The sequence below is a fragment of the Rutilus rutilus genome (assembly GCF_951802725.1).
Source record: "Rutilus rutilus genome assembly, chromosome: 10".
Lineage (NCBI taxonomy): Eukaryota > Metazoa > Chordata > Actinopteri > Cypriniformes > Leuciscidae > Rutilus > Rutilus rutilus.
In genome coordinates this window covers 11,475,102-11,497,749 of record NC_140215.1, presented here as the reverse complement: position 1 = coordinate 11,497,749, position 22,648 = coordinate 11,475,102, and the positions used below count along the sequence as shown (strand labels likewise).

Genomic DNA, 22,648 nt, shown 5'->3' with positions numbered 1-22,648 from the left:
GTTGTTGTTTTTTTCGCGTAAGGCGCATTCCCCATGTTACAATGCCCTGCGATACGTCAATGCCTGGAACCCGTTCATAGTCAAGCTCACAGTGCGTTATTGTCCTAATCTATCCGCACACTCTCCGTCTCGTTCTCTCTTTCGCTCTCTTTCTCCCTCCCTCTCTCATCTCTCTCTCTCTCTCTCTCTCTCTCTCTCCTCATACTGTCGCCTGCAAGCATGTGTGCGCGCGCCTAGAAATCCATCTGAATGCGAGGAGTGAAGGAGGGTCGGTGCGCTCTGCAGACAAATTTCACTTGTCATTCCTGAATAACGGCGCTCTACCAGAGGGGCTGGAATCGGACTTCAGCAAAAGAAGTGCGGTGGCCTTCGCCCTCACTCAGCAACGATGTCCGAATATTTCCTCACCTTTCTCGTCATACTGGGATTCGGGGATATATTCTCAAATGTTCAGACACTAAGGGACGCTGATTCAGAGCAAGGTAAGACAGACGCAGCAGCTCTACAATGAAACTTGCGCTCGCGGAGCATCCTATGATCTGTCAGCGCATCTACACATTCTAGATGCGATGCGAGTATTTCTTCCTAAATGCATTGGATTGAATTGACAAACAGACAGGTTGAAGGTTGGAATGTTTCACTCGCGTGTTGTAGTAGTCGATGGTGTAATTCAGTTCCCTGTGTCTGGTGAGGTGTACTTGTAGTGTGCTTAGAACCAAAAGTGTCTGAATAGACATGGTGTAAGAGCTTAAGCTCTCATGGTATATAGTGTGATTTTAAAGACGGTATGTTGGAGGATATAGTTTCAGGATGTCAAAATGAAAAACATAAAGTAAAAAATTTTTTTTGGTAATCATGACAACTTTTTATACATCTTTTTAGTATTTCTTTTAATTGAGACACATTAATTGGCTTATTTATTCAGAAATGCACATTACATAGTGAAATACATAACCCACCTTTAAACTCTGAAATATTGATTGAATTGTTTATTAATACACTTTATAATTTGTATTGACAGACATTTCCTGAATTCCTTGCTTTATTTAAAAAAAAGTTAGTTTGTTCTTATTCTTGTTTGTTGTGTAGGCTACATTGGAGTGAGTGAGTGATTGATTTATGTTGCATTATGTTGCAACATAATAATAATAATTATAATAATTATAATTATATATAGCCTAAGAGTTTAGTGCATTACTTTAGTGTTGTGTCTTACCTCGATGGTGTTATGTTTGTATGGGTTTGCATCCTCTCTCTATTTTACTATTGGTCATCATTGCTGAAAAGGCCAATTTTGAGCTGAACAGAAATGAAGTCATCATATGGCCTTCTGTTGGACCATCTTTGTTAAATTCAGCACAGTTTTTAATAATTCAAATAGCCATCCTGTAATGCTTGTAACATTGTCAGTGTTATGTTTTATCATAAAGTTCTGGCAACCCCAAACCACTATCTTCAAGTTGTGAATGTTTAAACTTTTTCGAATTTCACAATGACTTAAATGACTTGCATGTATAAAGGAGATATGACCGCACACTCGCTTGTGTGTGTTTACCGAAACGTTGGTCAAATAAAGTGCAAGTGAGTGTGCGGTCATATCTCCTTTGTATAGATTTGTTTTCTTAGACCTGCACCTCGGATGGTGTGCGTTTGCTTCAGTGTTTTATTAAGGAACTTATATGACTTGCATAACATAAGCTTTTGGCTGAAGAGTAGCAATTGTGAGTGACACTGTCAGAGTAATCTAAATCAATAAGGGCAGATATTTAATGAATCTTGATGTGTGAATCAATGAGTATTGCAGGTTTTTTTTCACTTGCAGCAAATCCCTGTTGAGATAAAGCAAAGATCGTCAGCTTGTAGCACAGACAAATCTGTCAAGATTGTTTTCCCCTTGTGCTCTCAATATTAGACGAGAGATGAAAAAGAGATTCTGGTTTCAAGTAGGCTATCATATCTGAATTCATGCACAATATACAACTAGGCAGTTATAGTAAGCTTGTCTTTTATAACCAAAAACAACGTTTGCAAATAAGGAGTGTTTGCAAATGTTGTGCTGTGATTAGTGGCCAGTTTTGCAGCTATGTTGCAAAGAAAACTAGATTGAAATAAGAAAGGGTACAACTTGTTGTATCATAATTAGAAAATGTGTGAATTATTAAAGAACCGCTATAAAGCCAAAACAATCTTACGTTAAATTATACATTTATCTCTGTAAAGCTGCTTTGAGACAATCTACATTGTTAAAAGCGCTATATAAATGAAAATGACTTGACTTGACTTGACTTGAATTATTAAAAATGTATATTTTAAACGTCCAAGTTTTGTTATGTAACTTAACCTTTCAATGCATCAATCATGATTGACAGTTCTTTAAAAGCCATTTTTATCCATTTATTGTGTTTTGATATATCTAAACCATCATTAATAATTTACGTTTGACCCTTAAACATAATTCAATATGACCGTCTTCTATATATGTCATTGTGTTTATTTATGACACCATAAATTCAACATGCCTTTGAAGCAACTATATCCCTTGAATATCCAATACTTTTTAAAATCTCATTTATTTCAGTGGACAAATGTCCATCTCAAAATATAATTTTAAATAGATCATATTTTTTTCATTAACATTTGTTTCTGAAAGATTGCGATTTAACGATCAAAGGGTTAAGTCGAAGGCACACACGTGCGCTGGATCTTTGTGATTCATCCAGGTGTGTTCAAGGAGAGAAAGTGCCATTTTCAAAAGCTGCATATTCATCATATCAGATGAATGTAAATGTCACAGTGCCCTGCACCGATATTATCTGAAAAGTAATTCTCTGAGGCTTGTGTTCTCCTGCTAAATGCCTGCATTTGTAAATCCGTGATGAATATGATGTCCTAATTCTCAACACTGCTCATTCACTTATCACTTATATATATATAAAATAACAACAATCGCAGTGGATTCATCAGTGTGGTTGTGACTTTAAGTCTCTTAGGATGCTTGATAAAACTCGTTCCACAGTCTGTTTAGTGAACCTTTAATCATTGTTTGCCATCTAATCGCAGCCAAGAGTTTACAGCACTGGTGCAGGCGGATGGAAAGGCATCATTGAAAAGTAGTTTACTCAAACCACACTTCATTATATCAAACCCTCTTTTATCTTACCAGTGACTCTCGCTTCAGATATTTATCGGCTATTACAAACAGATCAAGGTTGCTGGAAATGTTTCCCCGTTTAAGAGAGCTTGGCGTGCCCCAAAAAGCAGGTTAAGCACTATCCTTTCGTAATGAAATCGGGAGGATGCCCCCAGAGCCTAATTAAATGAGATTATATCTAGGCATGCTGTGCTGGCTTATTGTCCAACTGTGATTTTTACCTGGTATTGGAGGAAAGTCAATAAATGCACAAACAGAGATTGAATAAATGACCTCAGTCATGCAAAGGCAATGCTGATCTGCTACACACTACATACTGAAGGGGGAAATGCTTTTGTGAAACTCAAGGAAAGGGCAGATATCATTGCTGTGTTACAAAATCTAGGGAGCTGCTTACGGGGTTATGTAGGGCATGATCGTAGCACTCCCAATGTGAAGGCTGTTTTAAGTGAATTACTATTATACCAAAGGCACTAATCCCATGGTGTACTGAGATGAGTTAAAAAGTAAAAAAAATAAAACTAATTATTAGTTATTACTAGTATTGTTATAGTAATATAGAACATAAAATATTATAAGCTAAATGTAAGAATATAATATGATAAGTTATATAATATTGTTATATTTTTATATCTAATTTGTCTGTGTCATGCATCTTATGTTTGTTATTATTGGGCAATTAGCTTGAATGGCAACATGCAAATGAAAACCTATTGAAATCAATTAGTGTTTTTTGTGTTTGCTTCCTATGTTCCAAATCGGTCATTTACAAGATTCCATGATGGTTAGGATGCCTCCTTAAGGCTAATTCACACTGCACCGACAGACACCGACCAACGGCAAAAGACACGTTCGTCGGGTTTTATCGGATCAGTGTGTTGCCCTTGTTGCCGTCTGTTGCCATTGTCTGCTCTTGTTTTAGCCAATTGAACATGTTAATTCTGTGTTTGTCGGGTCATGGAAACTGATTTACTATAATCATGTGATTGTCAGCATTGGTTGGTGTCTGTCTGTTTGTGCAGTGTGAATTCGCCTTTAGCGGGCAGCTGCTATGTAGGTAACAGTGAGGTTTTGGAACATGGATGTGGTTGCACAGCACTTTCACTCAACATTAAAGACTGACCTTCTCAGGTTGGTCTACATTTATTTTCATAGGTGGTTTACGTCAATGTCTGAACAGTTTTACTTTAAAAAGTGTTTGTTTTCTTTAAATATATCTGCCATATGGAACTCATTTAAAGGCTGTTTATGGTTGGTCATGAAAACCCATGCCTCAACTTCAGGTGTTTCCTCCCTCCCTACTAGGTAATTTGTCCTGTGGTCTCAGTCTCCAAAGAAAATTAGAACTGCCACAGCTTGGTGAATGACCTTGTAATTATCCATGTGACACTCTATAAAACGGGAAGCAATAAGGCATGCTAATCCTGAGCCAAAGTACTTGCTGAAAGGGGGTTTAGAATGACAAGGGAGATGACAAAGCAAAGCTCTTGTGTTGGTAAGAGCAGCAGCCTTGCTTCTGGAAGTGATTCATCTAGCACCTGTGTGGCAGGCTTCATTGTTTTTGTTGGTGTTCTATTGCACGCCCCATTTGTTCCGATTGAAGTTCTGTTGAAGTTGGCCACACATTCAGCTGAGTCATTTAGTGTTCTGACCTTTGACAGATCGAGAGGTTGTGGCTGAGCTTTGCAGTTGGAGCTTATACTGCAATGCACAGGTAATCTGCTGGCCTATGACATCATGTGCATCTGTATTCTATGTTGACATGCTGGAATCTGCTCTGTGGGAGCTAATGGAGAAGGTCACGATGTTTTATTGGACCACAGGTTTTTCCATCCTGTCTGCAAGGTCCAAAATGAACTTTTCGCCACCCTTGCCAATTTGAATTTTCCGGCCATAAATATGTCTTGTATTAAACTAGCTGTGTTTTGCATTATTTTTAATTAAAATAAATCATTTTGTCAGTCCTGTAATGGACCGACCACCCATCCAGGGTGTTTGCTATGGGATAGGCTCCAGCATCCCTGTGACCCAATATTGGCCAAACACTTTGGAGAATGGATATTTCAACCAAAGATATTTTTGTCAAAATGGCAATGGAATTATTTATCTGCCCTATATTGTCTGCATATTATGACAAATATTGGAAATCATTGTGTCAATCAGAGCATAATTTACAATAAAGTCCCATTATTTAATATTAGTTAATGCATTAACTAACATTAACTAACAATAAGCAATATATTTGTTACAGTATTTATACATTTTTGTTATCGATAGTTCATAAAAATACAAAAATACAACTGATCATTATTAGTTCATGTAGTTAACTAATGTTAATAAATGGAACCATATTTTAAAGTGCTACCATGGTAGTCTACTTTGTTAGGCAATTTGTACATTAGTGACAATCTGACTAACAGTTTTACAATTTGATTTAAAAGGATAGTTCACACAAAAAAATGAAATGAAAATTCTGACATCATGTATTCACCCTTATGTCGTTCCTGACCTGTATGAATTTTTGAAGAATGTCTGTAACCAAACAGTTTTGGTCACCATTGACTTCCATTGTATATCAGAAAACATGCTGAAAACATTTTCTTTTTCATGTTATGTTCCACAAGAAAGTCATACAGTTTTGAAACGACATGTTAATTATGCTAACGACATGTTGAGTAAATAATGGCAGAATTAAATTTTTTTGGGTGAACTATCACTTCAATTAATTGGCAATCAACACTTTAATTTACTTGCCAAATCTAATTTGTTCTCACATTGGGCTCTCTGAGTGTCAATTTTGGAGCCTGTGTCATAGTAATCAGAAACATGTGAAGAAAAGTTCTTGAAATGTATTCACGTCAGTGGCCACGGCTTGAGCACAGTATTTTGGATGCTTTTAAAGCGGGGCTCAGTAGTTTCGGGATTTCTTCGCTGTATTCTCGCTTTTTGCTCGCAGGTTTCTCTCTAGAGCTCCCCCCACAGCTTCGGAATAGATATTTGACAACACTGTTGTAAAAACTCGTTGGTGATTCTCAGACACCATGGCTAGTAGATCAACGACATCAAAGCAGATGGGACATTCTTTAAAACGTCTTCTTCATTCGGGTTCGAACAGCGTGAGGGAGCGCAATAATGACAGCATTTTAGCAGATTTCTTTTGGCCGTAAAGCAATTGTTTACATCGCGAGACCTGATATCACGCGATACTTTCTGACGTGGCGGCCGGCGGTACGCCGGCTCAAAGTTGCAAGTGCGGGTTTTCCGCTCACGGGCACCAGGGGGGTGCGAAACGACCACCATTCAACCCGAAATAAGTAATATAACCATTCCAATGACTCCGAAGCTGTTCAGTTAAGGTAAAAAAGTTACTTAGTTCACCTTTAATAGCACAGCCAGGAGAGTGCATATGTTGTTATAGTTTGTGGATTTATGCACCCATTTTAATTGTATCTGGACAACATTGCACCATTTTCAGAAAACAGTCTATCAGCTGTTAGATCTGGTAGAACACATGGTGGCCCGTTACCGTAGGCAAGTGCTTGGTGAATCACTTTTGGGCTGGGGTGGAGACCCATGTTCAGACCAGTGTGTGTGTCTGTTTGTGCTTTTTCATTGTTGAATGAATTATTCAGAGGTTTAAGATCAAGCTTTTTTGGTGAAATGTGCAGCATAACTTAAGTAATGTGATTAATGAAGTTCTCTTTCCATATTTTGTCCTTCGTGGAAGGGTTCCGGTCTTTATGAAACATTATTAGAATACATGGAAAGAATTCAATTAGAATTTGACAAAAAGAGATAATGAATTACGGGTATGAAATTATTTATCAGTGTTTATTGTTTTAAACTGAAGACTGAAATGAAAGATTAGCAAATATTCTTAATAAGCAAAACAATGTGCTTTGTGAAAGGCAGAGGAAATTGAATCAATTAAATAAATCATTCTTAGTTATTGTTAACTTTGTTAACCAATGAAACCTAATTGTAAAATGTTACAAAATACACTAACATTCAAAAGTTTGGTGTTGGTAAGTCATATTTTTATTCAGCATTGACTAATTCAGTTGATCAAAAGTGACAGTAAAGACAATTATAATGTTATAAAAGATTTCTATTTAAAAAATTTTAAATAAATCCAGGATTTTTTTTTTTTTTCATGGTTTCCACAAAAATATTAAGCACAACTGTTTTCAATATTGATAATAAACAAGAAATCTATCCTGAACAGCAAATCAGCATATTAGAATATTTCAGAAGGAACGCATGACCTTGAAGACTGGCTGCTGAAAACTTTTCAATCACAGGAATAAATTACATTTTAAAATTAGATAGAAAATAGATTGAGCAAACAAAAGTTATTTCAAAAGCATTATAAAATCTTACCAACCAAAAACTTTTTAACTTCAGTATAGTAATGTATAGTTCTATATTCAATTTATGTAATGCATTCATTTTCCCAAAGCTAATTTTTTTTTACAAATATGAAACCCCATTCACTTTTTTGGTCCACTAAGGGATCTGAGTTTCATTCTATTAAAGAAGACTCAGACATGCCATAAGGGTTTAGATGGGTTTAAAACTTTCAGAGCAATATGCAGACAGTGGACCAGAGCTGCAGAGATTCAACTGTGAGACAGGGCTAAAGTATAAAGAATAAAGCCTATCAGTCTCACATCTTGAGCCCAGAACAAGTAGTTGGGGCACCCTCATGAGGCGTCTCATGGGCTTATAGTTAGCATGTAGCTGTTGAAAATTTAAAAGCATCATAACACAACCAAAGGTTCTTTCAGTCTATAAAGATAGACTGGTTTTTAATGTCATACCACATTAATAAAAAAAAAACTTGTTTTTGGGCAGACTCCTCAAGGTGCCCTGTGGATATTAGTGGTTCACTCACTTGACATATGGCAAACAAGACCACACACCTGGAGGGAGGGAGGGAGAGAGAGAGAGAGAGAGAGAGAGAGAGAGAGAGAGAGAGAGAGAGAGAGAGAGAGAGAGAGAGAGAGAGAGAGAGAGAGAGAGAGAGAGAGAGAGAGATTGAAATCACCTTTTTTTTTACAACATATAGTTAAAAACAGTCTGTGTTACCACTAACAATCTGCATTACAAAATCTCAATTACGAAAAAAACCCACACACACAAAAAAAAAAAAAAAAAAAAAAAAAATTTAAAGACAACAAAATGACTTAAAAAGTCAACAGTAAATCATCATTTTCATTAACTGTGCATAACACTCCATTTATGGCCCAAGTATTCACAAACACTGGTAAGCACCCAACCAATTTATAGTATGCATACTCTATCCTAAGCCTTGATGCTACTAAACTCTTGAACATCATCAAAGGATCTAAAGTATCTTTGCCAAGCATCTTATTTTTCCTTGTTTTCCAAATAGTGAGTTTGGCAGTTCCAAACACAAAATTTAGTAAAACCAAAACATGTTTACGACTAGCGAAATACTTTGGCCCAAAAATAAACAATTGAGGAGATAAATCTTCACCTAAAGATGATACCCATTGAGATAAAAAGGAGAACAAATTACCCAACCGTACACATTGCACAAAGAGATGAAAAATTGTTTCAATTTCAGAACAAAATAAACAACCCACCTCTGCATTTGGATTGAGGTGCACCACATGTCTGTTCTATTGCACTGTGTACAATCCTCCATTGTAAATCACCAGTCCATTTATCAATGGGGCGTTTATACAGTGACCGCCAGCTACCTTTGGGGGAGATATCCACTCCAAAAAAATCTGTCCATTTAGATGACTTTACTCCGGAGAGAAGATGTGTATTGGTCACTTTCACACAAGTCACATACAGAGCTTTTTTCCCAACAGACTCAAAAGTATCCAGCTGAGGAATTTTGAAAGACAACATGAGATTTTCCTCCTCATGCCATTCCCTTACGTCAGCAGCTATCATCAAGGATGGAAAATCATAGTCACGTCCAGCCATCCACTCTTTAATATGGTTAGAGTTGTTGATAAAAAGTATCTGATCATAGTTCAGTTCTCCAAGTACTTCATCAGTAACTTGTTTCAAAAATTCTCTGTTCTCTCACTCAGGGTCTCCGAACTGATGCTTAAAATGTGTCCAAATTTTACACATCCAACAGCTATCAGCCATGATGACAAATTAACAGAGCACAGGTGTCTAGAAGGTAAAAAGGGGTTCTGGAACAATGGCTCTTCCATCAGCCAAAAACCCGCATGTATTCCAGCAGGTCTTGAGACAGAGAAAACTTTCCAGGCTTCCATCACAGATCTGTAGAAGGGAGTCAAATCTGTAAGAGTTGATTCATTCAGGTTCAATAAAAAGAGATGTTTGTCAAGTCCCATGTTGCCTGCTTTCCTCAAGAGTGCAACTGCAGTGTTGGACCAAGCAATATCACCATAATACAGCAGTCTCTGAGCAGCTTGCAGACGAAAGGCCATGAGTCTTGATCTGATGTCCACAAGACCTTGCCCCCCTTCTTGCACTGGCAAAAAAGGACAGCTGATCGGACCCAATGCTGTCCTGACCCAAAAAAAATCACCAGCATCCTTTGAATGTCTTGAACTAGTCCAACGGGAGGCTGTAACACAATAAATGTATGCCACAGCGCAGAAGCGACCAAGTTATTGGCAACTAAAACTCTCCCCCTATAGGATAGCTGGGGTAGCAACCAGTTCCATCTAGACAATCGGGTGCACACTCTCTCCAAAACTCCCTCCCAATTTCTCTTCTGAAACTCTTCTGATCCCAAAAACACACCAAGTAATTTCAGCCCTTTTCTATTCCAGTTTAAACTACCTGGTAGATGGGAGATTTTCTAAATTTCTTTGACCTGACCAGAAAGCTTTCAGTCTTATCCCAGTTTACTTTAGCTGATGATGCCCCTTCATACAACTCAAGTGCTCTAGATCGCTTTTATATCATTATTATCATTGACAAAGACTGTAACATCATCAGTGTAAGCAGTAATTGTAGTTCTTAAATGTTGAGGCATTGTAGGTATTGATAAACCATTTAGAGTTTTTCTTATATTTGAAAGTAAGGGCTCAATAGCAATACTATACAATTGTCCTGATAGAGGGCAACCTTGTCTGATTCCCCTTGAAACCACAATTGGCCGACTTAGGCCACCCCCCACCTTAACCATACAAGAAGCTCCAGTGTACAACAAACGTATCCATTTGATAAAATCCTGACCAAGCAAGTAGATTAAAAAGATAGTTATGATCAACACGATCAAATGCCTTTTCTTGGTCTAAAGCAATCAATCCAACCTCTGCATTAAACATTTTACAGATATCCAAGGTATCCCTCACTAAAAAAAGATGATCCATTATAGATCTTTTTGGAATGCAATAGGTTTGGTCTTGATGAATTATCAAATGTAAAAACTTCTTAAGCCTATTAGACAGACATTTAGACAAGATTTTTCTACTCTGTTGTTAATAAAGCAACAGGTCTCCAGTTCTTTAACAGAGTCAAGTCTCCCTTTTTAGGTAATAGGGACAATACAGCACGTTGACATGTAGCAGGTAAAGTGCCATCTTTATAACTTTCACAGAAAACTTCATAAAGGTTCATTCCAATATACTCCCAAAAATGTTTATAAAATTCAGAAGTCAACCCATCAATTCCAGGAGAGCGTCCGGATTTCAACTGTCCAACAGCAATAGTGAGTTCTTGAAAAGTAATTTGTGTGTCCAAAACAGTCTTAGAAACAGAGTCTATTTGAGGAAGTTCATGCAAAAGTTGTGCTGCACAACTAGAGTTACAATGATCAGCTTTGTATAGAGAAGAATAAAATGTTCCTTTGTTCGGAAAATAAAGCATCCTGTAACAGTTTAGCATTAAAATGGCAATAAGAAGATTTTCTTGGAAATTGTGCCATGTTTACTAAAATACATACCAGATGGTGATCAGAAAAACCTACAGGAGTAATAAAACAATCAATAATCCTGTTATTTAAATTTTTTGAAACATAAATTCTGTCTAAGCGAGCAGCACTTACTCTATTGTCAGAAATTTTAACCCATGTATATTGTTTATCTACCGGATGCTTGATTCTCCACATATCTAAAAGTTCGGCCTCTTTCACCAATCTTGACAAATAGTTGGATGAAAGCATGTGAGGCTCTTCATTATTACGGTCAACATTGAAACATTCTGTACAATTCCAATCCCCACCAATGATAATGTCTCCATCACTAAAATCCTGGTTTAAGACATTACTTAGCATTCTAAACAACTGTAATCGCTCATTTCCCACATTTGGTGCATAAACATTTATAAAATAAATTGTCATCCCTTCAATAATAGTTTTGACAAGAACCAGGCGACCTTTTACAAATTCCTCAGTTTTTTCAATGCTAACTTTTATATCTGGAGAAAAAAGAAGAGCAATTCCAGCGCTCAGATTTGTACCATGGCTAAGTACATGTTGACCTTTCCACCACATTCCCCACTCTACTTCGTTATCCATATCACTATGTGTTTCTTGCAATAAAATGACATGTAACTTTTTATTTTGCATGATTTCAGACACCAAACCTCGTTTATGACTATCCCTTCCTCCATTAATATTTAATGAACCCACCCTCAAAAGATCCATGTATAAGTTTAGGGAGGAGAGAACAAAGACAACGGCAGAAGAAACCAGAAGAAATAAAGAGAAGAACACCGCGTGATGCATGGCTAATCGTTTATAAAAAAGCTTTTAGCCTCTTCTTTTTATCCACCATTCTACATTTTCTAATAACTGTAAAAAAAAAAGAAAGAAAATTAAACGAAAACGTTTCTTTTCACTCAGCTGCTCAAGATTTACAGTCTTTTGAAGAACCGCCACTGACCTCTAAAATTTTCCAACATCAGGAAAAAATTATTTCATGTTGACTTGTTTTCCAAATGTCTCATCAAGAAACCCATTAATTTCATCTAATGTATACAAAGAGGGATCTTTAATGGACATATCTTGGGAATCGCCCTCAAGTCCACATACAGACCCTCCTTGGGAGTCACAAGAAGAGAAACATTTTCGTCAGATGCATCATCATCTACTGCACTACCATCATTACTCAAACAGAACTCTCTCTTTCTTATAGCCGACCCAACAGACTCACACCTGCTTGGCCCTGCAATTTCCACACCATCATCTTGCTGCTCATCAGCATTGATATTTTGAACAGTATTTGCAGTATTTTCATTTTGCTGACGTTCATGCACATTAGTATTAGTCACAGCATTATCATGTACTTCAATAGCGGACGGCGCCGCACCAGAAACGCTCACCTCTGCTCGACCTGCGTGTTCCTCTTTAGCAACGCGCTCCTGCTCCACCGCATCTCCCTCTCCTGAGACAGTAGGCCTTTGCCTATCCTCTGTGTGGGCATGCAAACTTTGTATGCCCTAAATCGCTGCAATCGAAGCACCTTAAGCTACCAGTGCTTGCGTACACCATATACGTTTTGCCTTCATGTCGTACTCGGAATGAAACATCCAGCGTGTTTTCGGGGGAGTCTAGAAACATAAACACCTGTCTTCTAAAAGATGTGACGTGTTTCAAAGACGAGTGTTTACAGCCTAACGTGATTGTTTTAAAACCACTGGCGAATTTGCCAAAACGTACTAATTCCCGTTCCAACGCTTCATCCGGAATGAAAGGTGGAATATTCTATACCGTAATTTTCACTGTCGGAGCGTATAACAGGGTAACCTGAACAAAGTATTCATTTATAACGAGACCATTCTCGATTAAACGATTAACAAAGTTTTGTTCTTTCAAAAACACTACTACAGCTTTATTCATACGAGAAGCAGACACTATATTCTCGTGTCCTACTTCCCTCCAGCCGAAATAAGTACGTCTTCTACTGTGACGCCATCCTCTGGCACACACCTAGGTCTCACCCAGCACCACTCTCACCCACAACCTCCCAGCATGCACCACGTGAGAGAGAGAGAGAGAGAGAGAGAGAGAGAGAGAGAGAGAAATCCCAACCCATGGCCAGAGGAGTGTTTGAGAGTGTCTCTGCCAAACACCTCTACATAATGCCTGCTGTTGTGGCAGTGATTTAGGACCGCCAAACTACATTAAAAGGGAAACTGTCCCAACTGCCACCTGGCACACAGTTGTAGGACTGATATCCTGATGCTGGAATGTTTTAAACCCATAGTGGAGCCTGATTCATCATCTCTCTGTCATTCAGTAGAAAGGCATTCAAAAGGATTTAAGGTGGTTTGATTTAGTTTGACTTGCTTTTATCTTGATATACTTTGATAGAATGAATTATTTGATTCAGTTAATTACCACCAACTTTGGTTTGTGTAACCCCACGTGGTGGGACTCATGCAGTGACCTACAGTACACTACATGCCATTTCATGCAGCTTGCATTCTCTTTGTATTTTTCAATTTCTCATCTGATTTCTCATTGGTAACGATTGGAGTACCAGTAACATTTGTTAATTAATAAAGTTTGTTCCCTTTCAAGGTAATTCGAGCTGCGTCGAGACACGGTGGGAACGCCCCTGCGTGATTGCATCGTGAAGCACGTGTATAATCACTCCAATGGTGTGACGAGACGTCATAGGCGGGTGACGTCATAGATCAGGAAACTATAAAGCACACCTGAAAACAGACTGCGCTAGCTTCTGTGCCTTCAGAAAGTGCTCTCTGTATACTGTCTCTGTCTATTTGGTGTTGTCTGTCATTGCAAGCACGAATGTTTTTATATATATATATATATATATATATATATATATATATATAAGAAATATGGCGAGCAAGCAAAATTTCAAACAGTGTGCTGTTCCCTGCCCTCGTTTTCTCACGGGTGGGGAAACGCACAAGCTTTGTTTTGCTTGTTTGGGAATGGAGCATGCCCAGTCAGTTCTTGAGAGGGCTGACTGCGAGCATTGCGAGAAGCTGTCCGTGAGGATGCTCCGCTCCTGCCGGAGGACGGTTTGGTGCGCGCTCCCCAGGGTGCGGCGACACACATCTTGGGGTTCACAAATGGATCTGACAGCGGCGTTTGAGACGGGCCCAGCCCTAACTCAGCCTTCACCTGCCAGATCCAGTGTCTTATCTCAAGGGGGAAGCACGCGCTGTGGTTTCTTCTCCCTGGGCTGAGGCACCAGCAGGGGCTTAGCAACCCGGGGGGGACACGTCCCCCGCACTTTTAGAAACAGGTGATTCTGTCCCCCACATTTTTTTTTGACCCAGCGCCAGTATTTCCGCCCGTGTTCTCTGATTTGTTACTTAGACTTGAGTGAACTAACATTCAGCCAATCACAGCGCGAATCATCTCTTGCTCTTGCAAATTTTCGTTCGTTTAGTCACTTTGCTGTTTGGCCGTCTGGACAATGCACCCCAGAAAAAACAGAGGATGATTACATCCTTTTTTCGAACACACACTGTAAGTATGTGTTACAGTATGTCGCGATGACATGAATCATGCGTAAAGTTTCCTTGTTTCCTTGTTATGATTTAACCTACTGTAACACAGTAAGACGTGTAAGACAACAGAACCCGTATGGACCTCGTCACGTCGTGCCGGATTGTGCCGAGTGTGTGTTAAATGCTCTCCTACTTGTCGCTTTGGATAAAAGCGTCTCTTAAATGAGACATAACAGATTATTCCCAGCAGGCACACAACGTCATAAGACGTTGATGTTTGGTTAAATTTCGGTTGCGACGTCGGGTGACCAAAATTCAATGTAAATTCAAATCTGATGTCACTGATGTGCAATACCGACGTCAGCTGACGTTGAGATTTTGTTGTTTTTGCGTAACCAAAATCCAACGTTAAGTCAACGTCAAATTGACTTGACTTCAACCCGATTTTCATTTTCAACCAAAATGCAATGTCTGTCCGACGTCGTAGTACCATGACACAAACACGGCTGAATAGTGTTGCTGTGTGTCATATACACAAGGAAAAACTTGATCAATTAGCGAGAAAAAAGATTGGTCAACAATTTGTGGCTTGCAAGGAAAGCTGAAAAATTCAGTTTGGAAGTTTTGATTAAAAATCTCACTTCAATTTTGATAATATTAAAACCTTGTAAATACACTGATTTAGGTTTTATTGATATATTTTTATAAAATGTCTGTTGTATAAAATTACTGTAGATGTAATCTGTATAGGCTACTCATTGAACACTTTTTTTTTTGTCCAACTGTTAAGAAGTAAGATAAAAGTAATTTTTCAAGTGTAGTGTAACTGAAATATTGTGAATATCATAAAATATCTTTATTTCATAAAAATAAAGTATAGATGTCCACAGTGGTCTGAAAGTCCCAAGTCCTGCAGTATTGTTTTTTTTTTATTTTATTTTTTTTATTCTTTCGCCGTCGGGTCTATTCGGCGATGCTGTAAATATGGTCGTCTATAGATTTCAGGAGGCGAAGAAGCAATCAGTGGCGTTCCAGAAGTTTCTTCCTTGCCGATCTAATGTCCCTAAGACTGCTGGGCAGGAGCAGTCTCGGCCGTCTACGAGCTCCTCTCAGCACAGAGTGCAACAAAAACAAAGCGTCGCTACTCGGGCTTCTCCACAATCAGGGGGGCCTGGGTGGTGGTCGCAGTCAAAGCCGGTTAGGGGTAGGCAAGATCTGAGGACTGTCATTATCTCTTAAAAGGCTTCGACAAAGAAGAAGTCCTGACGCCGAGGTCGTCAGACTTCTGAGGGTGGTCCCCTCCAGGGAGAGACGGGTGCCCGTTTCTCCTCGGCGGCCTCTGAGGGGCGACTCACTGAGGAGGGTTGCAGCGCTGCCAGTTTGGTTGTTCCCTGCCGGTTTGCCGTTTCAGTGCACCGTGATGTCAGCATCCCCAAGCGATCCTCCGAGGAGGGTCGTAAAGCAGTCAGTTTGTTTGTTCCCTGCCGGTTCGCCACTTCAGGGTGCCAGGGTTTTACAGCCGTTACTTCATTGTTCCCAAGAAGGATGGGGGAGTTGCGTCCTATTCTAGATCTGTGCCAACTAAACCGCAGGGTTCAGAGACTCAAGTTCTAGATGCTTACACTCAAACAGATCGTGTCACAGATTCAGTCCGAGGACTGGTTTGTCACGATAGACTTGAAGGACACTTACTTCCATGTATCCATCCATCCTCATCACAGGAAGTTCCTGAGGTTCTCTTTCGGGGGCGAAGTGTACCAATATCGGGTTCTTCCGTTCAGCCTAGGTTTATCACCCCGCACTTTCACGAAATGCGTGGATGCAGCTCTGGCTCCCCAGAGACTCCAGGGCATCCGCGTGTTGAATTGCATCGATGATTGGTTGATTTTAGCTCAGTCCGAGCAGATGGCGGTTTGGCATCGAGATGCTCAACACCAAGAAGAGTATGCTCCTCCCTTCTCAGAGGACCATTTTTCTTGGTGTTGTATGGGATTCGACAACGATGCAGGCACAACTGTCACCTGCACGTATTACTTCGATTCTCTCAGCTTGTAAATGGGGTAAAACTAGGCCAGTCACTCACTGTGAAACAGTTTCAGAGACTGTTGGGTCTCATGGCAGCTGCGTCCAATTTAATAACTTTTTGCCTCCTGTACATGAGACCCCTGCAGTGGTGGCTCAGGACCAAGGGGTTTTCTCCGAGGGGAAATCCGTTTCACATGCATGATCAAGGTCACGTGGTGATGCCTACGTGCCTTAGTCATTTGGAAGAAACCTTGGTTCCTCGCCCTAGGCCCAGTGCTGGGGGCTTTTTGTCGCTGCGTAACGCTAGGCTGGTCCTCTCCGCATACATTTGTTAGATTTTACAACTTGGATCTAGGCTCCACTCCAGGGTCTAGGGTGCTTGCTTCTTATTGTGCGCAATGATTTCACATAGAACAGGCATTTGCTATTAGGGCGTCGTGGGTATAGTGTTCCCAGCTCGAGTTCTCTTGAAAGGGAACGTCTCAGGTTACGTATGTAACCTTGGTTCCCTGAAGAGGGAACAAGACGCTGTGTCGCCCTGCCATACTCCCTGCAGGCCTATGATCGACTTGCTTCGGCCTATCAGAAGCTAGCGCGGTCTGTTTCCAGGTGTGCTTTTTAGTTTCCTGGTCTATGACGTCACCTGCCTATGATGTCTCGTCACACCATTGGACTGATTATACACGTGCTTCATGACGCAATCATGCAGGGGTGTTTCCACCGCGTCTTGACGCAGTGTCTTGTTCCCACTTCAGGGAACCAGGGTTACATACGTAACCTGAGATGTTTTTTACTATTAATTTAAAATCTACAACAAGAGGTACCTTATGAATTTTTAAGGGTGCAACAGTTGGGTTCCGGAAGCAGAAATCCCAGTCATTTGATTTTTAATGATAACTTATAAGCCTTTAACCCTTAAAGACCGATACAGCCGCCCGCGGCATAAAATAACTATCGTTCTAAAATGTTTAATAACTTTTGAGTCGCTAATCCAATCTGTATGCTTTAAAATGCACCGTAAAGATGAGATTCTCAGCTTTCCCGTGTTATCACGGGTGTCTCTATTGGTCATTCAGTGGCTCCGTAGTGCCGGTGATTGCGTCATCAAAATCTGCAGCAGTGATTCGTCAAGGAAACACATGTGGTTTCTTTCTCTGAGCCAAACAGGAACGATTGTTGATGCTTAGTCCCACCCCCATGCCCAGATTCGTCCAAACGGTCATCAACTCAACCAACAAACATAGTGATTGGTGATTTTAACAACCAATCACGTTTCTTTATACATTTTTAACAAACGCAATGCATTGAAAACTACGCATGAAAACTAACGGATGCAAAGTTTTTGACCATAGCGCAAAACACGAAAGAGCGCAAAACATGAAAGAGCATAAAACACGAAAGAGTATGTAAAAAAAACAGCAGTACAAATCGGAGGATGTGTTAGAATTGATTTTTTTAAACGAGTCGTTAGACCTGGTGGAACCTTCCGATTCAGAAGATTGTTTGAATCATTTGCAATGTTTATTTATCTATTTGTATTTAGTTTGTGAATATTATTTGCACTATTTGTTCATTAGCACTCAGTATATTACCCTCAATGAACCATTTCTTCATTTGCACTGTTTATTTCTTTTTGTATTTAGTTTGTGAAGATTATTTGAACCATTTGTTCATTTACACTCTGTATATTGTATTGTTAGTATTTATATTGCTGCTTGTTATATTGTTTGCATTTGTTGTTCATGTTCAAATTATAATATAATTTTCTGAAGAAAAATGTTTGCTTCAGTGTTCTGTTGTAATATAACAACTTTTATATTTACTTTACTTCCTGAACTTCAGGAAGTTCTGTTTGAGTTCACACTGAAAACACCACATTTTTTGCTGCCGTTTTTCTTAAAATCCTGTTAATTTCATAAATTCTCTGACAAAAGAAATGTAAAACTGGGACTTTAAATGAGCTAGCTGGAAACTTTAGGTTCTCCTGTTTAAAATGATATATGGCACTTGATGCTTGCTGCTAGAATGGGTTAGAAAAACAAAGAAAAGTACAGGTGAGTCAGGCACCCCAAAAATGTTCTAGGTCTTTAAGGGTAAAAGGCAGACCTATTGTGAGCTACGAGGTTGTTAAATGAGGTTATGAGACCAACACTGTAAAAAAATTCTAACCCTCCCAAATCAAAAATTTCAAGTGACCGATAACATCTAAATTTTTCAATTGGCCCAAGTGAAATTCTGTAAATTTCAATTGGCCCAAGTGAAAATCTGTAAATTTAATTTTATAATTTACAGAATTTCACTTGGGCCAATTGAAAAATTGAGATGTTATCGGTCACTTGAAATTTTTGATTTGGGAGGGTTAGAAATTTTTTACAGTGACCGGTGTGTGTGTGTGTATATATATATGAATGTAGTTTTTAACCTATTCCACAGTTAAACATGTTTATTTAAAATAAAAAATACATATGTGGAAATAATTTGGACTGATGGCTTCATAACCTCAATTAAATGGGTTTTTCTATGTTGGATTGTATTTCTATTATGGATTGATATATGCACTGCTCATAAAACAAAACAAAACAAAACAAAACACAAATATCAGAAAAAAAGTTATATTGTCTATTTGACCACTCGTCGTTAGTCAGTTGCTACATTAGTTCACTTAACTGTTGTGACCCATCCCTTATTTTAAATGCATTATGTGTTAATAGTATGCAATTTAATGCATGTAGTAAGCTTTCTTTCTCGTTTCAATCTAAAGTCCTTTCAGCAACAACTGTGCATCTCCTTTCTGGTTGTTTAGGTTCACCACCTGCTGTGGTCTGTCACAGCTGACTTCTTTCTGCTTCTGACTCTTTTTGTTCTAATTAGATACATGCCTGCTTGTTTTTGTTTCTTTTCTTTCTGTGCTGGAGAAGTGCATTCACCCTCTCTGCATCTCTGATGCGCCTCAGCGCTCTGTGAAAGCACAAGAGATAAAGCACTCAGCCTCCCAATCTCTGACTGTCTTTCACTTCCAGTCCTCGCTACTGGATAAATAACAGTCATCTGAAATGTTCTTCTGTACTCAGGCTCATAATGTACAAAACAGAATGGAAGGGAAGCTAAAAGAAAAGATGAAAAGCGCCCACCTTCTACAGTTTCTTTTTAGTAGTTTATAGTAAGTGAACATGACAGAGTATATATGTTTTGAATTTAGTTACTGATTTTTAAAACTCTTGCAATTGTGTAACCAGTTAACTAAAGGTCTTCAAAGGTCATGTGGTACCTTCATTTTGACCTACAATGTGGGTAATTAAATGTAAGATTTAGATGGCTTGTACGAAATAAACTATTTTTTTCTCCAAGGTAATCTCTAAAAGAATAAATCCTCCAAGTTACCATTTTATTGACATGGTAAATATAAAATCTTTCTTTTTACATTTCTCACATCATCTGTCTGTAATGTTTACATAAAAATGTACACTGTAATTTTTTTTTAAAATAGTTTTTACAGAAAAAAGTATAAAAATACTACTGTGAGATCATGTTATGCCTGGTTCAGATTACACGATTTTTTTGTCTGTTACAATAGTCACTGTGTCAGATTACACAATTTTGACTCCTAAAAATCTTGTCATGTCATGGACAAGAAACATGTCAGACTACACGTTGTTTTCCGACCAATCATCGCGAGCCGTCTCACACACTCATTCACTTGCACATATACACACGCTCACTCACATTGCCTACATGCACGCACTCACACACACACACACACACACACACACACACACACATGCTCTCTCACTCACACACTCACTCTCGCGCACACACACAGTCACACACACTCACTCGCTCACTCACTCACTCACTCGCGCCCCGTCGTCGTGGAGGACCATTAAAAAATTAAACATGCTAGTCTTTCTGTTGTGATGTCCTGAAGCATCGCAGACGCGAGGTAGGTTGTCGCCCAATATGACACACTATACGAGATGAAACGATCGAATTTTGCGTCCCGACGCCCGTTGTCGTTTGCGAATCCCCATGACACCCTACGTCAAACGGATCGTGCCAAAATCGGGCTAAAATCGTGTAATCTGAACCAGGCATTAATTGGTTAACTGTAAGCTACTGTACCATATATGGTGGAGAAATTATGAATAAATATATTTATTTCTTATTGTTTATGGTGATTTTCGTTATATTTTCTGTTGTTCATGTTAATATTTAGACAGGCCACTTACGATGAACTCTTTCAATTTTACTTTCTATTTTACTAGCTGTATTATCATGGTGGTTATTATCAGTACATTTTAAAGTAAAAAGCATGATAGGTTAAGTACAATTTAAATTAACATTATTAATGAAACATACAGTTATAAGATGTAACATACAGTTTTACCTGAAACATTGCCACTGTATTTTTACAATTAATTTCTGGCAACCACAGCTGCTGCTTTTAAACTGTAATTAAGGGGATTTTGTTTTCAGTGTAGGCGAAGAAATGTGTGGAATTCAAATGTCTGAGACCACATAGAAATGTGGGATTTTTAAAAATGCAAAATAATAAAAAAAATGAAAACATTATGTTTTAAAAGAATCAAGAAATATTGAAGATTATCTGTTTCTAGGTGATGGAATTCTGAAATTCATGTTCTATTTACGTTTTCAACATTTTATTCAATGATTTTAATTAACCAAAAAAATGTTCTAGTGGTCTCAGACTTTTTCATCTCTCAGTCTGTACATAGTTGTTATACAGTTTAGACTGATTGACCTCTATAATTCTTCTCACCATAGTTTGTCAGTTAAGCTGTTTGCCTGGTCTGTTTTGGTAAAACCAATGAAAACATCCAGATGGATGTGAAAAGCATTTGCAGCATTTCAGCTGATTTGATTTAGAGAATTTTCTGTAGGCCGGTTGATGCTTCATAAGTCACCTGTTATGTTCCCCCAGAAAAACAAGAGGCTGAGAGTGTTTAAAACATTCAGCACGTTGTTTCAAACTGAGCCTCAGCGGTTCTACCTCTATGTGAAAATAGCCTTTCTTTATGGAGCTTTTTCATTCCACTGGGATCCCTGCTTTTGGCATCGGTGCTTGTCACTTGCTATTTATCTCTCCTAAAGGCAATTAATTTCTTTGAGACAAAGAAGTCAAAGCCCCCTGGTGTAACAAGCCAACACAGGTGAAGGAAACCAGCTTAGCAAAAATGCCTCAGCAAGGCAGCTTGAGATTGCACTTTGTTTCTAAGGAAACAAAAACTCTTCACCAGGGGATTAATTATGATCAAGTAGCCATTCAAATCAAATGTAATGCCTGAATTTAATGTTGAGGTTGATTTTTAAATGCAGTCTATTGGAAACAAAAGATTGCCCTGGAAAATAATTCCTTGTGGGTCATTTGCTGGCATCCCATGGCTTTGAAAAAACACTTTGTAGTGCAACTCTTTCAAAATGAATACAGCATGCAGATTAAGTTACAGTTTATTGTTTGACCTTTTACCAAGTCATTTCTGGAGTGGGGATGTGTTTAAAAACAACTGCTTTGTGAAATGCTTTATTAAATTATGTTTCGAACAAAAATAGCAGATTTATGCATTACAAATATTTGACCCTTTTTCTCAATATTGTCTAGAGGGAGCAGCAGAATCAGAAATTGAGGGCTGAGAGTAACATTGGGTAAGCAGACATCTCAACGTGGCAGTTTCAGAAATGATTTGCCTTGGATGGAAGAACATGGATAATGCTGTCATGCTCCCTGCTGATTGACAGGATAGGAGGGACCTGAACTTCATCAAATGAAGTGTGCCGCAGTGGCTGGAGTCTGTGCTGTGTTGAAGTCATGGGTCGACTGCTGTTTTTGATTGCTCAGCTGTCATGCTGACTTGTCTGACACCGGGTGGAGAGGTCAGGCTTTGACTTTTTCTCACTACGTGATCTGGATACACAAGTTGAGTCCTTATTTTTGCTGGTTAACATTGTGTTTGCTGGTGTATCTGGATGGAGACTTCTATGTAAAAAAAAAAGAAAAAAAGTAACACTTTGTACTTATGAGAGTCCATATGGCGAGATTCCAGATTATTCCATCCATGCTGAAAG

At 38.8% G+C, this 22,648-nt stretch overlaps 1 protein-coding gene across 1 annotated transcript in view; it reads left to right on the top strand.

Moving 5' to 3' along the window:
- Window positions 1-247: 247 nt before the first annotated feature.
- The window catches only part of lrp1bb (low density lipoprotein receptor-related protein 1Bb), a 308,255-nt gene continuing 285,854 nt past the window's right edge, over window positions 248-22,648 (top strand). Inside the window, exon 1 of the mRNA XM_084421996.1 lies at window positions 248-482. Within this exon, the coding sequence (XP_084278122.1) occupies window positions 389-482 (94 nt within the window). The 5' untranslated portion in view covers window positions 248-388. The remainder of the gene's footprint in view (window positions 483-22,648) is intronic.